Below are 22,946 nucleotides of genomic sequence, written 5' to 3' on the forward strand. Positions count from 1 at the left end.
TTCTAAAGTGATAAAAAAATATATTGACTTGAATAACTACCTTGACAAATCGAATCTTTCATCACTGGAAGACATTCTCAACATATTTGGTATTGATATTCGATATGATTCATCAAATGACGATACAAACAAACATCTAACAACTGATGGAATCAATTTAATGTCGAAAGAGTTTGCTGAAGTACTTGTCTGTGGATTCACAAATGTTTCAATACATAATTATTGTCATTTCAGTATTGATAAAGAATTATCGTTGTTCCCATTATTTTGTGCCGTTAACAGTCTCATTAATATTGAATCAGTACAAGATGAAGACATCGATGCATACTATCAAGAGATAAAAACAATAATTAATTTACAGCAAATGCTGATATGAATTGGGATCGAACATGAGAGAAATGTTCGAACAAGAAATCAACTCCTTATGCTTCACAAAAGATCGTCAAAATCTGGTGTCCAGAATTTTATCAAAACACTGTTGATCCTGAGATTAAGAAAATGAAACTGATGAAAACTCAAATTATTAAAAGAAGTTATTGAATTTGAGAGGTGCACAGAAACATATAACTATCTCATTAGGAATGTTACGAAGATGTCAATACCAGATATTAAACAACATCTATTACGAACATTTGCGAAACTTGTCAAAGGAACTGACGTTATTGCGCGAATGGAAACCAATATTTATTTCGTAAGAGATGCTGAATGGTTTGAGAATCAATTGAAACGTTTTATCATTCCATACGGTGTATCAACTATCACATTAAAGCAGTTATTCGTCGAGCAATTCAAAAACTTCACTGTATATGATGAGGTTGCTCCTGTCTCAGATTTGCCAAACATTTTCAACACATTCAGAATGAGAGATCCAACAGTATATCTGAATAATGAAGTCAAAACGATGATTGATTTTCTGAAAACTACATATGCTGATGAAGTTGCTTTCTATTTCAATCTTGGACGAGATCAATGGAGATTTAGAAACAATTATAAGCGAACAAAAATATCATTGGGATGTTATGGTGAAAGGGGTGGAGAAGGAAAAGGTTTTCTTACTTCATTAAGGACAAAAGTGTACGGCAATGAATTCTCATCTGTTAATGTTAGATTCAGTCAATTGGGAAAAGAGCAAACAAAATCTCTTCTTGAAAATAAATTACAGATTCAATTCGACGAACTTCCACGCATAAAGGATGGAAAAGTTGTTGTTGAAGACTTCAAAATCCTTGATAATGACATGCTGTCAACAAGATCGATGGCTAGAGATGATGAAAACATAACTCTCTATTTCGATTGTGATTTCTCAACTAATAATTCATCATTTGCTGGGATATATAGTGATGAAGCAGTGCAAAGACGTTTGTATCCCATCGAAAGAATACTTTCGACAAGAGAAGATGCGGTGGAGATGTGGAAACAATTGTGGAGTTGGATTAATAATGAAGATTTCATCTTCTCTTATGTCAAATACATAAGAGAATCAGAAGATATTGAAAAGAATACAACAATCAAACCATATTCCAGATTCACAATGCTAGTTTTCTTTAACAGAATACATCAATCATATGAATACTCTTTCGATATATGGTTAGAAGAATTCACTGAAGAACAATATAATAAAAATCTTTCCTATGAAAGAAAAGCAGATGGTATCAAGGGATTTAATGCAATTGATTTATACAAGAACTACACGCAATATTGTTCACTAAACAAACTTCCATCAACAATGAACAAAATTGGAACATTTAATGAAAGACTCAAAAGAATTTTCGATTATGACATTAATACAATAATGTGTACAGATGGAGTCAAACGAAGATTAATATATATTATCATAAAAGAAGATGAAAACATTAATCAATAAAACATCAGTGTCCAATATGTCCGTATGTCCGCTATTTTTAGAGACAACGATTTTACAACTTGCTCCGCTCCACTTGCTCCGGTCTTATACAGTTTTTGATGCAAGATTGATCAATATTGAGACTGAAATCAGTACTTCTTATATACAAAATCGACATGGAGCAAGCTGGAGCAAGATAGAGGAAGTCACTTGCTCCGTATCATTTTTGACTATGAAATCGGTTGTTTTGATGTCAAAAAATGATGTCAATAGAATTCATTTAATGTGAATTATTGATACAAATAAAAATTATCGTTAATTTTATTTTTTCGAATTTTTTATCTTCTATAAAAATGACAGTTACAACCGAGTGTATAATTTATAATAACGAAGAATTTATTAAAGGAACATACAACTCTTTCGAAATCTTGATCAGACTGAAAGATAAATATGTAAATGCATCGAAGTTAGTAAAGGATATAAACAAACGAGAAGGTCGTACAAAACAGGTTAAAACGTTCTTTAAATCTCATATGTGTAAAGATCTATTGGATGAATTTAACAAGCAGAAAATTATTCAAAACAGCTCTTCAGATTCGTCGGGTAAAAAATTACCCGACGCAAGATATGATCTACACAAGTCGTATTCTAATGATTTTAGAGGAACTTATGTTCATCCACGTTTAATAAACGCAATTGCGATATGGGCATCTCCAAGATATTTAATTATAATCTCTGAAATAATGGACGCAATTAATGAACGCACACAAGCAACAGGAGAGTCGTTTGATACAGTTACAAAAAGTATTATTGAAGAACAACGTAAAATAATAGAAGAACTCAAACAGACAGTGACTGTTCAAAAAGAATACATATCCAACACATCAGTTCCTGACACCAATTGTGTTAAAAAGCTGTCGATAGTGAAAATATCTGATGAACAATTTAGGTTATCAGCTGATACTTCAAGATCATTAGAGTATATATATCAATTTGAATTTCCAGCAAGCATGAATATCAGACAAGTGATAACTCAAAAATTAAATATGAAACTTCCTTATTCATTTGAAGAATCTGAAATTGAACAAGTATTAACAGTAATACGTTCTCTGAGTCCTAAAAGAGAAATAACAGCGTCATAAATAATATTGATGACTCAAATTCGATATATCGAAATTGTTTTATAATAAAAATATATATTCATTTATTTTTCTTTCGTGTCATTCAAGAATGTGTGAACAAGAGAGACATGATAACCTAACAGTCTGTTGTAAATGTGATTATATTTTATTTGAAGATCCAATCCACCAACTAATATTCGAGAGATATCTTTAATGAACTTCACTTTTCCTGAACGCGACACTGCTTGTTCTTCAATAATGATTTCAACATCGTTGACTCCTGACAATAATGCAATCAATATTAATAATTCATCAACAGGAAGAATAATCATTTTGCTGGGTTCAATGCAACTCTTGAGTACTTTTTTCGGAGAATTGATCACATTAATGAGTAACTCGATATATTTATCTTTTAATCTGTTTTCATCATCAGGATTAATAGTTATTGATTCTCGAAATGAGAACTGCGAACTGTTTCAGGTACTTTGTGATGAACACAATGGATAAGGATGTGTTGATAAAGAGGGCGCTGATGGTTCAAATGGAACGGAAGGATGAGCAGTGAAATTATCGAAAGATTCTGTTTGTGAAGGATGTGCTTCGGGGACAAAGTCCCCTCGAGGATCAGAGATCCGTTCAGGAATTGATTGTTCTCGCTCTTGCTGACTGCTTCTTCTAGAAGCTGCCTCCTTTGTTGAATCTGTGTTTCCAGCTGCCACATTTACGTTAATAGTATTAGACATCGATGGAGTTGAAGTATGTGTTGATTTGGTTAAATTTGCTGTTACAGAAATTGGAATAGGCATACTATTTTCATTGGAATAAAAAAGATTTCTTTCATTAATGTTTTCTTCATTATTACTCTCAGTGTTTTGATTAGTGGTTTGAGTGTCTGAATCTGTCAATTCCACCTTCAATTGGTTAATGTATCTTTTTGGAGGGACTTTCACAAGTGTTTTTAACATTATCTTTATAAACAGTTAAAACGATTAATTTTAGTTTTTTTAATATCATTGAAAATGCAAACATCAGATATTTATCAGAGACAGCTCAGACAGACAGGCACAAGAAATTTAGTGTTTGATTCAGCTTCAGAGATGCAAACTTGGATCGATGTGAACAAAGGAAATCTCGTGAAAGGACAATTTATACTTATTAAAGGAAATAACGTTCCTGATTACTGGTGGGATGGAACAGCGTTAAAGAAAATTGAGTGTGACATAAGTGAAGTCAGTGTGGGTGGACTTAACGAGTACTATAAAGCAGTTCAGATTGATAATATCGTTGAAATCTGCGAGAAGATTGAGAATAAAGGACAAGCGAATGGATATGTTCCTCTTGACAATAATGGAAAAATTGCATAATCATATTTTACAATATCAGAAGACATGATAGATTTAACTGGAATTGAGTTGGAAGGATATGAAAAAACAACATTTAAAGGAAAAGCAAATGGATATGCAGGATTGGATGAAAGGGGAAAGTTATCAGTTGATGTTCTTCCTGATGAATTATCAGAAAAAGCAGGAACAAGTTATCCGTTAATGGATGGTTCTGTTAATGTTGGAACATCAGTGATCGTGACTTCCCCATTAGTGACGATCTCTCAAAACAGAAGAGAAGGAAGTGAGAAAATGTTTTCTTTTGAATCAAAGAACACGTGCTTTGATTAATAATACTATCAACCACCAAAAGAAATATATCTCGTTTATCTCACCGACACCAGGCATACGAGGGATATAGGGCAGAAAAGGGATGAAAGTGGATTATTTGTGGCTGGGGGTAGGAGTTGAGTATATTTTTGAACGTAAATATTTCGAGAGGTACTTTTGAATGAAAGAAATTCTGAGACAAAGGGATGCGGAAAAGCAAGCGGTGATTAATAGAAGATAATGTGGAAAATATATAGAGAAGTGATTGGAGATGGAAAAGAAGCATTTATTGGTGATGGTGAAAATGGATTTTGAAAAGAAAGAAAAGAGGGTAAAAGCGGGAAAGAAGATGAATATTTTGAAATGTTCAGATGAAAGATAGATATTTTTTGAGAATAGAAAAAAAGGAGAGAAGATTTTTTGAAGATAGAAATGAAAAAGAAAGGAAATTGAGAGTTATTAACATTTTTTGTTATTGAAGAGAAAGGAGAGGAAATTTAAAAAAGAAGACAAATGTCTTTGAAGAAATGCAGCTTAATTGATTAATTACAGAATATTTGCCACAATAATTGTAATTTGGGATTATTGCCTTCTTGTGGAGTCATCTTGCCTTATACGATCTTGCATTCATCAACACCATCATTTAAAACTTATCAACTTCTTCACAAAATTCATTGGATTATAAATGGATTTCTCTGTTGTTTCAATCATTCACATTCTTAACCTTCTTCTAAGATGCCTCCTCTCATTAGACGGGGGATCATCCTGTTGACCTTCATGCGCAAATGGGTGATTTTTTTTGAAATCATAAAAAAAGATCAAAAAATGAAAAAGAAATATAATTGTGGTTCATTTTGATCATTGAACAAAATTTTTATTAATTAAGTGTTTGGTTTTTTTTTTTATCATGATATTGGTTTGTTTCGTTCATATATATTCAAAAAAAAAAGGTAAGTGGGAACAAAACGTACTGTTCAAAATGTTTTTAAAAACATGAATACTTGTTATCAAAATAAGTAATAAGTCCATGTGGGATATTTTTACTGGTAAATTTCGTCTAATTCGAAAAATTACGTTGGTGACCCATTTTTGAAATTCTTAATCAACAAAACACATGATTTTTTATCATTTTTGATAGACAAAACCCTAATCAGTTATTTAGGTTTATATTTTAATTTTTATTATACCCTAATTCACTTGTTGTGAAGGCATTGAAACCAATGGCCTCTTTTAAACCTAATTAGAAATTATGAGAAATAATATTATTAGGGTTTGATCACAGATTTTTTGATGAAAAAGGCGATTATTTATCACTTGAATTTTGAGTCGAAAATGAATATTACAATTTTATTGATTGCTTTGTATTCATTTAATCTCGCTTTTTTTTGGAAATAAAACTTTCTTTGTGTTATTTTTTGAATAGTACGTTTTGTTCCCATTCACCAAAAAAAAGAAAGAAAAAAGAAAAGACCTTTTTATCTTAAGAGTATAAAACAAATTATTGATCATGTTTGAAAAAAAAAACCAAAAATGATTAAAGTTTATCCAACAAATTCATCAGAAAGATATAATAAAAGTTCTAATCCTGTAAAACAGAGGCCATAAAAGAAAAAATATTGAAAGATCTGGGAAATATTGCAAAATCTTCGAAAATTTAAATATTCTGTGAAAATAAATGAGTTTTCTTTTTCTTCATTTGAAATGAAGTCACCAAGTTTTCAAAACAGCCATATTGCTCAACGGCTTCATCAAACGTTAAACGAAATTAAAGATTATCAAATTACATTAAAAACAATATCAAACTTTATCATAGCATCTCTTTCTCTTTTCCAGATCCATAGATCAAACAACTTTCTTCTATATCCTTAGCTCTTCTTCCTTCCCTTTCCACTCTTCCTCATCCAAATCTTCTTTCGAATATGACTTTGATATTGTCAGATACTCCTTTTTGCACTTTTTCATAATTCTTATCACTGCAATGCTCGATAACTCCAGCAGCTCCTGCAAATCTCCTCTTTGAAAACGTTTTTCTTTTCACAAAGTTTAGCCTGTTCTGAGTGAACGAGAAAGTAGGTGAATGAGAAAGACTCAGAAGAGATATGTGTTTTGTGTTCGAGTCTCGTCTTGCTTCTGAGGAAGAGCCATTATTCTCCTCATGAGAAGCATCATTCAAAAGAATAATTCTATTGCAGGTAACGAAAGAACAAAAGCATTCAGCAATTGAAATGTTGGGTTGTTAATATTACTGGATTGATTCTTTGCAAATATGGTGTATATAATATGTTCATTTCATAGAATAATTGTTTTGCGAATTGTAAAATGAGAAATGCGAGAGTGTGCACAAAGCGATTAGGCTTTAAAAGAAGGTGCAGGACATAAGGTGCATAAAATTGCATGAGCTGTTTTATCGGAGTATTGGTGCTCTTGATGGCCAAAGATGAAGGAAGAAGTGGGAAGGATGTTGTGAAAGAAGAAGAGAAAGGAATGATTGGAGAGAGCATGGGAGTTGGAATGGTGATTATTGGACCCAGAATTGAGAGGACATTGTCAGAGAAGAGCAAAATAAAAAAAGCAATGAAGAAAGTGTTTGGTAAAGGAGGAAGAGTAAATTCGGTTAATTGCTTGAATAAAGAAGAATATCAGCTTTTATCAGATATTTTTCTGGATGCTGAGTAAATTTTGTCAGAATGCGTTTGAAAAGAGCGAGAATACTGCGAATATTGGCATACAGAGCGTTTTGCATATGATTTCACAAAAAACCCATCTCCAATTCAAAGTTGACGAAAAGGGAGATCTTTTCAACGGCTGAAGAAGTTAAGACCGCTGATTTATACAAAGTCCTTGGCTCTTCCACCACAATTCCTCTGTCTTTCAAGAATTCTTCTCATTTCTTCCATATCCATTCTATTTTCTTCCTCTTTTCCTTTAGAATCAAAACCATGTTTCTTTGCGTCTTCTTAACAAGCGCTAGCTCAGCCTCTGCTCAATGTTTCGCTTCCTTTCCATTTGCTTCATCTTCTTGTAAATAAAGAATTCGTTGTTTTTCCCAGCTTTCATAAAGCTTCTGTATCTTCCTCCTCTTCATACACTGCCATAACATCACCACAAACAGGCAAATAATCTCTCATCAAAAACTCGGATTCATTCCACTTTTCTGCATCTTTACAAGCTCGTCCACTCGCCTAACTTCTATTAACTCCCCCGCTAACTATCTTCCTCTTCTTCTTAAAAAAATACTCACTTCTTTTCTTGCATCATCCACTTTTCTATTTTTTCTTTTGTTTTCGATCAATCTTTCAGTCTTTGGGTTAATTGTGTTTCTCCTAGCAAATTCTGTTTCAATGAGTTCAAATTTAACAAATGCGGCTTCCTCTCCCCTTCTTGAATATCCTTCCTCTTCTTTCTCATTTTTATCAAACTCGTCTTATTCTCCTTTCACAATCTGTAAGCTCTTCCAAAGTTCTTTCTCTTGCAGCTCAGGTGCCGAAATCAACGTTGAATTTGACACAGCCCTCATTCTTTTTTCGTAAATCCAATTTCTTCCCCCTTTTCATCATCTTCTTCCTCTTTCTCTTGCTCATCTTTTTCTTTTGTTTTAGCTTCCACTTCATTTGACTCTCTCTCCCTCTACCATTGCACTCATTTCGCCATATGGCTATTTTATCATTTGATTTACAAGCGACTCATTTCGATGTTCAAAACTGTTCACTTCTCTTCTTTTAAATCTTACCAATTCTCTCTCTTCCTTCGGCTCTCATTATCAGCAACAATTCAACAGTGGCACGCCTTGTTCTTCCCACTCTTGTGGAGTTTGACATGTACTGAATACTTTATCATTTCACTTCACTTTCAACTGTTCTGGCCCATATTCATTCTCAAAGCAGTTTGGGCAGCACTTCTCTACTCCTCATGATTTGTCGACAAGTTCTGTTCGATTTGTTGTAACATTGGCACAGACACTCAGAGAGAATTCAGGTTATGATATAAGTTGCGGTTTTGGAGAAGAAGAAGAAGAGCTTGCAGAAGGTGAAAAAGATGGAGAAGAATAAAATGAAAAGAATGAAAGAGAAGGTTCAAAATGTTGAGGAATTGAATTTGCCCTCTTTCAAATACAATTTTGAAACCAGAAAACTGCAATGAGATTAAAAATGGGGATTGGCGACTAAGATATGGCTGCTTTTCTGCGTTCCCTTGACAGTGTTGCACCGTGTCTGTTTTGTGCTGTCTTTTGTAAAAGCGAGTGAGCTGCATGTGTTCTTCAGGCTGTGAGCATCACGAATGATTGCAAGATCTGTGCTGCAAAGCTTTGATGATGAGGCAATCTATGGAGTCAGCTGCGAAGGTGAGTGCAGGATAGAATGGAGCCGAGACATAGTGCTTTGATTTCCTTGTGTGTGAGGACCAGCTCAACATGAACACCATTTTATCTTCTTCTTTTTTTTGAGCTCCTTCGTTGTATTCACCAATTCTTCATCTTCCTCATCTTTCTCTTCTCCTTACCCTTTCCTCTTTTTCTATTGCTGCCTTTGTATGTCTTGTATTGAAAGCGTTAATTTGAGATGTGCAAAACTCACCATTCTCATTCGTCCTCCTCTTTGTCTTTGGATCTTCATGCTGTCCACCTTTCCTCTGCTCTGCACTCAATTTGCTTCTGAAATCCTCCTTCTTTGCCTTTTCCATTTGAACTTGCACTCCTTTCTCTTTACTTCTAATCGGTGTCATGAAGTGAGTGGATTATTGCGATGAGCTGGCAGCCCCTTCCCCTTCACACTCTCATTTCTCTTCTCATTTCCGTTCACCTGATACAGGAGAGCTTGTGAACAAAGAAGAACTAGCTCCTGAAGCATAGTTAGATGTACCGATGAAGAAGAGGAAAGCAGCTCAAATGATCATCCTTTTGAACCGCACAAGGATTTGATTGCAATGATGTTGCTGTTGTGAGAAAGCAAACTGAATGACAAAATTTAGGAGCTTGCAACCAATCTGCCAAATGAACAGCTTATATGCATCAAAATGTCTATGGTTTGATCCTTCACGAAGTCAGAAGAAATGTCTAATAAGAAACAATTGAAGAAGAAACGAAGTCGACAACAACGAGATGAATAAGGTTTTGTTGATGGGAAAGGAGAAGACTTTTTAGAAGTTTGAAATTTGAAGAAGAAGATATTGGAAAGGAGGGAGAAAATGAGTGAGAATGCGGAGATGAGATGATTGAGAAATATGAAATTTGTCGAATGATATTTCTGAAGAAGATTACTTGACTTCATATGATGTTATCGAATGAATGCAATGACGTATAAAACAAGTTAACTTCACAAGAAAACAATAATCGAAATTGCAAAATTTCTGGTAGATGTTCAGTTATCAGTCAATGAAGTCGGATTCCCTCAAAGTCATTTGTTCTCTTTCTGTGACTTTCTCTCCTTTCGCTTCAATAATGAAAAATGAAGATATCACTCAATTTCCACTCCTTTCCATTCCCCTCTTCCATTCAGCTCATGAACTTCTCAGAAAATATCAATCCCTTCCTTTTCTTCATCTTTCCCTGTCTATTCCAAAATATCTTCTCCTCTCGAAAATAAAAATACCTCTCTTCCAATCAAACACTTCAGAATATTCTTCTTCTTTCCTGCTTTTGACCTATTTTCTTTCTCTTCAAAATCCATTTCACCAATCAACAATAATCACCTTCTTCATCATTCCCAACAACTTCTCTACATATTTACTGTATTATCTTCTCCAAATCAAGATCCACTCTTCTCCATCCCTTTGTCTCCAAATTTCAATCAATCAAAAACCCCTCTCGAATCTAAACCCCTTTAAATAAACTCATCTTCTACCCCCTATTACAAAAAATAGACTTCCATCTTCCCTCTGCACCGTATCCCTCCTGTGCCTGGTGTTGATGAGATTAACATCAAATACTGCTTTTGATGGTAGAGACAATTTTTAATAAGATCGATCACGGCTGAAAAGAAAAAACCCCTCTGGACATCCACCACGATGTGTACAGGCTGAAAAGACACTCCAGTGAGTTACACGATATATTTTGTGGAGAAGCATTCAATGCTACAATTTGACCATTCTGAGGCTGAAATGAAGAGATTGATTTATTTTGAATGATGATGGATATGGAAATGAGGTTGCTTGGCAAAAAGCAGTCGAAGGGCAGTTTGGCATTATATATTTTTCTATATATGAACATTTATCTGTTGAATGTTTTTGTTTCATTTTCAGGGTAGCCAGAGGAAATGAATGAAAATAAATGAAAGGGGACATCTCGTAATGCAGGATAACGATGGAGTTTGGAGAAAGAATTTATATGGAAAGTGTGCTTGATGAAGGAATTTAGAATGAAATAGGAGATGATATTCTTTGAAGAAATACAGAGCGCCTTGAATTGAGAAAGATGGAATTGAGGAGAAAGCAAGAATATTTAATTTTCAGAAGGAAGGGAAAACGATGCATTTGGTGGAAAAATAACAGCTGGAAAGGATTAATGTGAATTCGTTGTTAAAACCGTTGAAATTTATTAGTCAAAAACAAATGTTTGTAGATCTTCTTTATCAATTTTGCAATTTCTTTGCAATAACATCATATAACAAATATTCACGAAAGATATTGATTTATTGTGTGTAATTAATTATTATTATCATGTTTTTGAACAAGTTAACTTAGGTTTTGTTCTGTTTATTGATGTTCCGTTATTTTTTTAGACCAAATAAATAATTTTTTCTAAATCAAAAATAAAAACAATTTATTTCTGAGAAAAATCACATAACATATTATTATAACTTAATATAAAGCAATATTTTTTCTTGAATGACACTTTCAATCTTCTTTTTTGGGCAACACTTAATGAAAAATATTTTTGATCAAACGTCGGAATTTTTTATGACACAGTCTGTCCCAAATAAATGTTGATCTGTCCTTTTTTAATGTTGAGCATCCCGCAATAAATAAAAATTAAATTTCCCACATTCGCCTTTCGTCATCATAAACATTTTCACAACATGGAAAATATTCAATTATTGGATGCCAGAACAGTTGAAAAGAAAAAGAAAATAATAGAATCAGTTCCAACAATTTCAGAATTCAGAGTTAGTGCAGTTTTATTACCTGTTGTTCATCCTTTGGAAGAACGAATTCATCAAACCATAAAAATGAGAGCATCAATGAGAGCAGAGGAAGAAAGAAGAAAGAAAATAGAAGATCTGAGAAATGTTGAAATTCATGAGAATCAAAAAATGAAAAATCCTTATACCAATGCAACTGATGCAAAAAAAAGGAAATTATCTAATCTTTTTCAAATCCATGGTCAGGAGAAGAGCGAAACATGGTACGCGAATGAGTGCACATATACAACAATTGCAACAGCTAGGTACTTATCGAAATTAAAGGCGGGAATAGACATTACACTTCCATTACATCAAAAAGGGAGAAAGAAAAAGGTCGAAAACGAACAATATCAATCAATTGTTCGGGAAAAAATGAAGCAGAATCCTTTGAATACAGTGAGGAAAATTGCTTCTGAATTATCAAATCATGGAAGCCCGATTGGGAAATCAACAATATACCGTATTCTTACAGAAAAAAATAAAGATACCCAAAAATATCCTATTTTTTCCTTCAAAAGGATAACAAAGAGAGAATCCGCAGCTAATTCAGAAGAAAATAAAATTCTCCGTATAAAATTCATCGAAAAACTCAACGAATATCAAATGGATGGTGCAATGATATTTTATATAGATGAAACATCCTGGAATGTGGAATGCGTCAGAAAATACGGATGGTCCCCAGTTGGAGAGAAGGTTCTAATTCCTCCTCCACCAGTTCATCAGTCACTTACTGCCATCACATCCATCTCTCAATCAGGAATGGGATATTCCGAAGTTATTAGAGGATCAATAAGCCATGAAATCTTTGAGGCATACATTAAAAGGTTTTTGTTATCAATAAAAGTCCATGGATCATCGGTTATTGTGATGGACAACGCTTCAATATATCATCTTAACACAGACGCAATAATAATGGAAGCCGGTCATCATGTACTATACAATGCCGCATATTCTCCTATGCTGAATCCAATAGAAAACGTTTTTGGTTATTGGAAAAAAAGAGCTGAAGAAAGTTATTTCAAATGGAAAGGAGAAAATCATTTTATTTCTGTGCTTGTTGAGACCTTCAAAGATATTACAGAAAGAGAAGTTCGAAGAACCATTGCTAATGTTGAGAATGAAATATGGCCAATGGTTTTGGAAAAGAAAAACCTTTAACCTAAACGTTACACTCATTTATTCAAACTTCATTTATGGACGAAAGAAAGATTATTATTGCATTTGTATTTATTTTTTTTTAATCTCACATCATTTTGTTTTCATTTCTTTTATTTCAATCAACGATCTTTATTAATATCAAAGGAAATTGGCTTGTTTGCTCTTTATAATTATATTTTTTAACAAAAAAGAGTGAATAATTCTCAAACATTTACATGTCATAATGTCATAAAAGGCTATCTATCAAAAAGAATAAGAATTGTGAACAGTTAACTCAAAAGAGTATTATTGACAGTTTTGAAAGTTGTTTCAAAAACAAAGATTCAAATAAGCATTTCGTTTTTAAATGAATGGCACAGTTTTTCTTTTTTCATGGAAATTCCATCCGCTTGATTCAATATTTGAGAAAAAAATGAAAAATAAGTATTTCTGAATTAACATATTCTTTTATTAAAGTTATCTTTCCTATGAATCAAAAAATAACATTTAAAAAAGTTAGTTGGTTATTGACACACAATAAAACTTAAAAAACAACAAAAGTGATAAAGCAAAATAAATAATTTATTACAATCAAACATCCCTTGATATATTCAAAGAAAAAATACATAAAAACTCAATAAATCTTGCTTTTATACTCGAAACAGTGTTTAACCCCTTGCCAATAAAATGTTTATTATGACGAAAGGCGAATGTGGGAAATTTAATTTTTATTTATTGCGGGCTGCTCAACATTAAAAAAGGACAGATCAACATTTATTTGGGACAGACTGTGTAATAAAAAATCACCCACATTGTTTTTTAAAACTTGATCCTAAAAATCATTTTTCATCAAAAACATAAAAAAATGTATGTTTTTATCTATAAATAAATAAAACAAATAAATATAACAGAAATAAAAGCTAAATACTCGCAAAAAATCATTTATATTCTTTGATCAGTGAATACCACTATAGATTTTATTTTTTTCAATTTTTGATCTTTTTTTTATGATGTCAAAAAAAATCACACATATTGTTTTCAAGTTATTGTATTATTTGAATTGCATTCGTTTCTTTTTCTTGTTTATTTGTGCCGTATTTGTTTCCTCCTCAAATGAGACGTTATGTTCATCAAACATAATATCTGAAAAATGAAAAAAAGCTGAAAGATAACAACCTTCACGAAAAAGCCATTTCTGTATTTTTGAAAAAAAGAAATTCAATTTAAATGTGATAAAAAACAAACTGAAATAGATTACTAACTTCTCGGAGAAAAATAAAAAATTATTAACACTATAACTTGGAGAAGAGCTCAAAAAGAATTGCTTTTTCGAATTTATAACGATTTTTGAAATATGCAAATAAAAGTCTGATATTAAATGAAAAAGAAGTTAGTAAGTTAAAATGGCTGAAGTACAATTGAACAATAATTAAAAAGAATACAACAAAAAGGTAATATTGAACATGCAAATGCAATTCTCCGATAAATAAGGCAATGTCTGTTTTTAAAATAAATAAAATTTTAACATTTTTTTTAAAAAAAATTGATCTCACAAAAATTAGTTGCTGAAAATAGTGAAAAATAATGAAATGTTACATTTACTCTGACAATTTCATATGACACATCTTTTAAAAAATAAATAAATACAAAAAATCCATTTTTAATATAATTAATGAAAAATGAAATAATCACCAATATGCCAATCAATTATCATCTTCTCTGTTTTGTCTCAAGCTTGCCAATGATGTTATCACTTCATCCAGAAAAGGTCTGTCATTTGGCTCATCTGCCCACATCTTCTCCATCAGCTCAACCATTTCTTCTCCTTCAATTCCTTCTGTCAGTGGCCGAACACCATCTCTAATCATCTCCTGCGCTTCTTCTGTATTACACTCGCTCAAAGGCTCCTCTCCAGCAATCATTTCATAGAGAGTTAATCCAAGCGTGAACACCACTGATTTTTCTATTCCATCTGCTTCTTGATCAAAAGTATCGTTTGCATTTCCATAACTCATTTCTGGAGCTTTCCATCGCTTCATTGCATTCTTCATCATTTCATCTTCTATTTCCTCTTCCATTACAAGCACTTCGTTTTCTCCTTCTTCCCTCATTTTTATAAAAATTGTGAATGGACACAGATTTGCTGCCATCACATGAACACGCTCATCTCCAGTCTTAAGCAGATGCGCAAACAGCTTTGCAACTGCAAGCACTGTTTCTTTCTCATCCACAACATCCATCGATCTTGTCCCCAGAGTCAAATCTCCTTGAACAGAATGAATAATCGAATGCAATATTTGTGCATCGCTAATTTGTCTTTCTCGAAATGGTTTTTTTGTTGAAAGCATTTTAATCTGTTGTTCAACCGCTGAATGCTTGACTGATTCAACAGTGGAAGCGAAAGGTTGATCCAAATGTTCGGGAGAATCACTTTCGTCTCCAGTAAATCCTTCTAATTCTGGGGGCGGAGGTAATTCCTCAAGCTCTTCTTCAACAAGCAGAGGAATTTGGCTTGTCATTCCTTCCAGTAGAGTTGATGGCATCTCTTCATTTTGGAAGCGACTGTCTTTCACTTTGTTGGTTCGACTAAGTTTTTCTTCTAAATTCTGAATATCTTCTTTCATCTCCAAGATTTTCTCTTCGGAACGTGTTGAAAACTTTCGAAGAAATACAATCAGGATTATTGTCATAATAACAAACAGCACGAGAAAAGCTGCACACACAATGCATGCGATCATCCATGCTGAGTTTCCACCTGCATCAGACTGTGAAATAATATCGTTTAACGAAGAAGAGTCGTCCTTTGATAAATTCTGAAGCATGAGGATCGTCGTATAGCTTGGATTTCCGCCATTTTTCTCGTTGAATACGAGTTGAACTGACATCACGCTCTTATCCCCCTTTTCTGCGATTTCTGCTTCTGGAACAGTTGCAATGGCTTCGGTTTCTGATACAAACGAAGAGAATTCGTGGTTGACAATCTCACTTGATGAGCTGTGGTCGTAAATAATCCTGAATGATAGATCACACGGAATCAGCAGAGAACCACTCACTGTGATTTCACGGTTATCTCCAACAGTTCTGTTGGTCGCTCTCTTCAGCGAAGGAATGAAGAAAGGCGATTGTCTGTCAGCAGCTGCACCAGAAAGCTTGCATCCTTCGTTCAGAATCCACAAAGATGATGTTGCTGCGTCTGATTCATCGCCACTGCCATCCACATTTTCAACAGTAAGCATCGATTCTTGTCCAACACAATGAATGTTCCGATTCACTGATTCAAAGCCGGGGATGTTCGGCTTGTTTCCCTCGAAATCGCTCTTTGAAAGAGTTGCATTGCTTTTTGTGATTGAAAGGCCGCCCTTTGCAGAGTTGGCAAAAGTGGCAATTTCAATCACAGCGTTGCTCTGCTCCAAATGAAGGAGAGAACCTTGCCATGTGCAGATTTCTGGATCATCCAATTGAGCATTTGTCATTCGCTTGTGCTTGTCATCGTTGACTTTTGCATTCTTTTTATTTGATATTGTTGCTGCTGATGCTGCTGAAACTGTTGAGCCATCAAAGAGACAATCATGCAGTTGGATGTCTGGACACGAGAAGAATGATGCAATGCTGCCTTTTGTGGATGGAGAATAGCAATCGATGAAAGAGCAATTCGTAAACTGCAAAGTGAACGGAGTTGAAGCAGAAAGAGAAGAATAAGGTGAAGACAAGGAAGACGAGGAAGAAAGAAGAGTTGATTCGCCAGAGGCAGAAATGACACAGGCACCATTTGTGGTTCTTTTGACGTGTTCAACAGTCAAAGTGTTGATTGTCAGCGCATGGTTGATTGCTTCCTCATTTGGCAATTGCAAAGCAGAAAATGAAGAATGTGATGAAATATCATCAGGATTTTTGTCTGCATTTATCAAAATGACAGCCCCATCTTTGATCTCAATTGTTGAAATTTTCACTTTCAGCAAAGAACCACAAGATTGTGATGAGAAGGCAAAAACACTGGTATTTGAGTTGCAATTTGTGATGTTCACCCGCTCAAGAGAAGCATTTCCTTGTTTGCCATCCAATATTCCATTATTTGCATTGATATTTGAAACAGTTGAGTTGCTCAAAAGCGCATTTCCTTCTTGTCCGGTTCTTATGAGAGAACCACCAACAGTCAACAAAGAGATGCTTGTCTTTAAAATATCTAATCTTCCCTTTTGAACACTAAACAGAGCAGAATGTATTGCCACTGTTTCATCTTCACCAGTGAATGAGCATTGCGTAATAGAAGTCGTTCCATTGATCTGATTGAACACAGAAACATGCTTCGATTGGAAGGCCGAGCCAAAGGCAAAATCACACAAAGTGATAACAACATCATCTGCTGTTTGAATCAACGAAGAATCTGCTGATGTGCTGGCATATTCCTTGCTCAGAATTATCCTGCAATTTTCCTTCAAGCGCGATCTGACTGTCAAATCATCCATCACTGCCTCTCCTCCCACCTCTGCCTCATCCAAAATCCACAGAAAGCGCGCATATCCTTCGTCAATATGCTTCACTCCCTCAGAAACTGTCTGGCAGGGCGATTTAACTGACCCGCACGTGTTGTTGTCCAATGAGTCTGAGGATGTCACAAAGATCTGCTCTGAACGGTAAAAACGTATCAAAGAAAGAAGATTAACGTCTGTTTTTGTTGCATCCGTTCCGCGAAACGCTTGGTCATCGCTAAATGAAGACTGCGAATAATCCAAACTAAACAGTGCATTCGTAACTTGCTCGTTAATGTTGTTGCAAAAGATAAAGAAATCCTTTCCTTCTTTTGCATTATTCATTGAGAAATTAATTGCTCTCATGTAAAAATTCAATTTAGGTGACTCCGTCTGAGAAGAAGGAGGTTTATTCGGAACACAATCAAGATACAATCCACCCCCTCTTCCATTATTTGATGAGGTGCTGCACTGTGTGAACGAGCATTCTTCGATCCTCAAAGAGCCATCTGGTGCTGGATGATTAAATAGAATCGCTCCACCTGTGTCCGAAGATGAGGAGCAGGTGCTAAATTGTGTTCCATTAATAATACAGTTAATTGCTTCGAAGTTTGATTTAGGATTCGGAGAAATAACACATCCGCCCGCATTTTGACTGAGTCCAATATTCGTAAAATTGCTGTTTGTGACGCTGACAATGCATTGGTTGTTTGTACGACGATCATTCTCAACTGAAAATTGCGCATTTGAAGAAGAAATAGAAGCAGATGCAGAAGGAGCAGGCGAAAGAGCAATTAGCGGTGAATCTGAAAGTGTGATGCCATCAACTTTGAAGTTATCGATCGTTCCAGACACAGCAGACGACGATATTGCAAGAATTGACGATTTCAAATTCTGACCGTTCAACTCACAGTTTATGATGCTCACTGATCCTTGGAGTGCATTTATGATGAGTGTATTGCATTCGCTTGAAAAAACAAAGTCGTCGTTGTTCAGAATGAGATTAGAAACAGGTACTGAAAGCTCAATTAATGAAGTATGATATTCAAAAGAGGGAGGGATGTTCAATGAAACATACTCAAATGTGCATTTGACTTTCACATTTATAAGTCCCTTTGTACTTGTTCCGCCATTTGCAATAATCAGTTTTTGCTTTGGTGGAACTGGATCGGCCTGTTGGCTAACGCCATTTCCAATGATCAAATGCTCAATTTCTTCGATGGCCAATTCTCCATCAATTTTCGCTCCTTCCATAACAAATACTTGCTTTTTTTCAGCACTTTCTATCTTTCCCAGTGCTTTTTGAACAGTTTTGCACGGATATGCTGTAAATCCACACACAACAACATCCACCCCATCTTCTCCCACATATGGAACATCACCATAAGAATGGAAGAAATAAACAAGCGGAATCGCGTTGTCTTTATCGCTTCCATCAAATCCTTTCATCGAATCAACGTTTTCAATTGAAATCTGCTTGGCAAATGGAAGAGTTTGCTCTGTGATGCTGTCTTTGAGCGCGGCAGAACTTGCAAACATATCTTTTCCAAACGAAGCAACGTTGACTTTATCACCTTCACCAAAAGTTGGAGAACTGATGACAAAATTGTTGGAATTAGCTGCCAAATCGAGATAAATGCCTCCTCCATAACCAATCATCGTCGGTGGATATGCTGGAGCTTTGCATGACTTGAAAGAGCATGAACTAATTATCAATTTTGTGCTTGCAACTGGTCGAGCGTAAATGGCTCCTCCCTTTCCGTTTGAGACAAACGTTTCACATTCCTCAAACACGCAGTTGTTGACGGTGATTTCGGAGGTAAAGTCAGTTGCTTTCGATTCTTCAATTAAGATTGCGCCTCCATTTGCTGAAATCGCTCTGCATTGCTTGAAAGTGTTGTTATTAATTGTTAGACTCTTGCTGCTTGTGACTTTGATGACTGAGCATTCGCTATTACTTTCATGAGACAAAGTGGCATTTTTAATCTCGCATTTTGTTTTGCCTTCAATCAGAATGATTTCGCTTGTCCCTTGATTTGTAGTGAAACTTCCTGTTAGAAAAGAAATGACTCCAGAAACACTCGATTCATCTGTTGTCCGATATGCAATGAAATGCTTTTCACTAGCCGGATACACATCATCCATTGAAAGATTATCCACATTCAGACATCCCGCTCCTTCAACCACAATAACATCATAATTAATATTTGTGACAGATTGTGCCATCACAACGTGGCTATTCCGAAAAGACAGCGTTTGAGCTGAACAATCAAACAGAGATGCTCTTGAAGCATTCAAATTCTCAGGAATTGACAAAGTGATTTTGCTTATCGAAAAGTCCATTGCAACCGAAAAGAAGCATTGCTTGCTGTTGCTGGCATCTGTGTCTGTTATACTCACAGTGCTCTCTCCTTTTGAGCTTTCAAGACTCAACTTCTTATTTGAAGAACTCAGATGCAGCGGCTTATCAATAGAAGACAACGTTTTGACCTTCACAACAGAATTATCTGCTGTAAATGTATTGAATCTCAAGTTGAGAATATGATTGATTGTCTCGCAAGGTGCTTCAGAAAACCCACAGCCACTGAAATCTCCTCCATTTTCATTCCCCACAAATCCAGTGGAAGTGAAATTGCTCCACAAATAGACAAGCAGCGGTATGTCCAAGTTCTCATTGGTTGTCGAGCGTTCTCTGCCCATCATTGCATTCAAATCTGTTGGCAGTGAGTCAAAAACGAACGATGAAGAAGAAACAACACTTTTCAAGTTGCTTGCATCGACAAAGACAAAAGTCTCTTTTTCTCCTGTTTGTCCAGCAGTTTTCGTGAATGTTAGCTTTTCAATGTGTAACTGATTGTCAGTTGAAGTAGATGGATCGATTGAGTTATCTAATTGAAGATATAACGAAGCAGAGGCTGTGCCCGAAGATCCGCTGCACTTCGCAAATGATGAACTTTTCACAGAGAAAGCATTTCCTTGTGTCATTTTCACAAATCCCACTGTTCCTGTTGAGCTAGTTGATGAAATATCATTGAAAGTTGATCCTTCAATTGACAGTGAATCGCATTCATTTGAGTTAATAAGTACATCACTTCCCAGAACAATAGAAGAAAATGTGGATCTGTCAATTTTCAGTACGGCCCCTGATGAAGCTTGAATAACACCTCCTTCTTGTGCTGAAGAAAAAGACATGCTTTGAATGCTCGTCTGCTGCAGAGAAAATATCCCTCCTGTCAAAACAGCAAGATTGACAACACAGCTCTTCTTTGTTTGAGCATTTGCCTCACCAAAATCGCAGCTGGAAACAGTTATCTGCCCTGCTGATTGAGTAAACAATGCTTTCACAGCAGATGGAGCGCCTTCACTTGGAAGATTAAAAATCAGGTTGTTATATGCGACAGAATCAGAAGCAGATGCCGTGTTGCATGTGAATTCAGAGTCAATAGCGACTTCAACAGAAGATTTTGAAGAAGAAGAAGAAGATTGAAAAGAAAATGATTTTTCGCTCAAATCAACAACTGCATTCACAGAAAGTTTAGAAACAATTTTGATAATATTAACATTTTCGCTGAGGCGATTCATTGCCTTCAGAAGAGTTGAGCAAGGCCATTGAGAATAACCACACGCATCGTCTTCATTTTCATTGACACCTTCTGAAGAGTCAACATACACAGAATTGTCAGTAAGTGAAAAGAAAAACGGATACAGAGAGAATTCATCGCTTGTTCCAGAAGGAGGAGGAGGAGAAGTTACACTGCCATACAATGCATTCAGTGACATTTCAGATTTTGTTGTCTGACTCCAATCCCAATCAGCTACACAAGTCTTCAAATTTTCATATAGAATATACACATCTGTCCCCTTTGCTGCTTTGTTATCTGAGAAAATCAGTTGAGTCAATTTGATAGCATTTGTACCGATTTCTGATGAACCTGTAAGTGACAGATAGACAGCACCTCCTCTGCCATTCGCTTCTGATGCTTTGCAAGAAGAGAAAGTGGAGTTGTGAATCATCAAAAAGGGAGAAGAAGAAGATGATGATGATGAAGATGGAATTGTGATAGAAAGTGCTCCTCCACTCAAAGAAGAGGAAGAAGAAATGGATGAAAATGTGCAACCTTCGATGGAAACAGAGTTAGCTGCACTGATTGCAATAAAAGGAGAATTCGATGCGTCATTTGAAACTTCTGTGCCTGCATTCAAAGACGAAGAAGATGATGGTGAAGTCATTGAATTTTTCATTGCACCGCTTCCTGTTTGAATTGACACATCTTCAAACTTGCAATTTTTCATTGAAAAAATATGCGTTCCACTTTCACAGCAAATGAAAGACGATTTTTGGAGAATTTTCTCTGCAAAATTGAACTCAACGTTTGTCAGTGCAAGTTGTCCTGTTGTTGCTTTGACGAAAGCATTTGAGCTCCACTCTAATCCTGTAACAGAAACTGTGTTTAATGAAAGCTTTCCTCCATTTCCACCTTCGCCTTTGTCGAGAAGAGAAAACATGGCGTCGGAAAAAGTCGTCGAAGAAGCTGCAGTTTCAAAGTCGAAATTGCATGATTCAAATGAAAGTGATCCCAATGAAATCGAAGCAAAAGAAGATATTTGAGTTACGCTGGCTTCCCATTTAAATATTAAGTTTGAGAATACCAGCAACTTATTTGCATCTGCAGCATCATCGTTTGCAAGCGAGCCTGTTCCAGATATCTTCACACACACTGAAGAATTCGTTTCGGACGGGCAAATCTCTGCTTTTCTCCCGCAGATCTTCCATTCTTCAGTCAATTCAACTGAATGAATCACAAACACAATGTCATCCTCGCTCAAAGCAGAAACCGCACCATTTAAAGTTTTCTTTGGGCTTTCCGCTGAGCCATCATATGCATCGTTTCCTGAAGCATTAACATAAATAGCAACGATGCATTCTTTTGATGAAGGGATCTCAGAAACAGAGAATGAATTGTCAACAATAGTGCCGTTTTCGTCAGTAAATAAAATGCTTTTTGGTTCGTCTGTAACTCCTTTCAAGGAAGCAAAATTATCGGGAGTGATAGGATATTTTTCTCTGTTCCAGTTTGTTACACATAAGCAGTGCCCTCCTTTATCAGAATTTGTTGAGCAGCTGTCAAATGTCAAGCATTTTAATATAAATTGGTTTTCGAATTCATTGTTTGCCTTAAAGAAAATTGCTCCTCCTTCTTTGTTGGAAGTGCATTCGGAGAACCGACACCCTGTAATTGTTAATTTTCCTTTTCCAATGCTTCCAGAAATCGCACCACCACTTCCTGTTGTTGATTTGCAATTGGTAAAATTGCACTTTGTAATATCAAGTGTAGAGCCAGCGAGTCCAATGTCAAAGTTTATTACAGAACCATCTGACTGCCTTGATGTTTCAGAAAATTGTGTGTTTTCAATTATAACTTCGCGAGTTCCTTTCAGTTCAATTACAGGCTTATCAGAATTCATAGTGATCGTATTAAATTTACAATCTTTTATTGTAATTTTTCCATTTTGTCCAAAAATAAATTTACCGTTGTGATTTATATTTGTCCATGAACAATTTTTAATCGTAAATGAATGTTGTTGATCCATAACTTCAACCAATA

General features: G+C 35.1%; 2 protein-coding genes across 2 annotated transcripts; one reads left to right on the plus strand and one right to left on the minus strand.

Moving 5' to 3' along the window:
- Positions 1-3,983: 3,983 nt before the first annotated feature.
- On the plus strand, positions 3,984-4,328 carry MONOS_12451c2 (uncharacterized protein; the record flags this gene model as incomplete). Its single annotated transcript, XM_067865072.1, has 1 exon — positions 3,984-4,328. The coding sequence occupies one exon, from the start codon at positions 3,984-3,986 to the stop codon at positions 4,326-4,328; it is 345 nt and encodes a 114-aa protein (XP_067726490.1).
- A 9,726-nt stretch (positions 4,329-14,054) lies between these two features.
- MONOS_12450 (uncharacterized protein) lies at positions 14,055-22,806 on the minus strand (the record flags this gene model as incomplete). The annotated part of the gene is made up of 1 exon (XM_067865070.1): positions 14,055-22,806. One exon carries the CDS (start codon positions 22,804-22,806, stop codon positions 14,575-14,577), a length of 8,232 nt encoding a protein of 2,743 aa, XP_067726491.1. The 3' UTR covers positions 14,055-14,574.
- Between the last annotated feature and the right edge of the window lie 140 nt (positions 22,807-22,946).

The sequence above is a fragment of the Monocercomonoides exilis genome (assembly GCF_001643675.1).
Source record: "Monocercomonoides exilis strain PA203 chromosome Unknown scaffold25-1336746, whole genome shotgun sequence".
Lineage (NCBI taxonomy): Eukaryota > Preaxostyla > Oxymonadida > Polymastigidae > Monocercomonoides > Monocercomonoides exilis.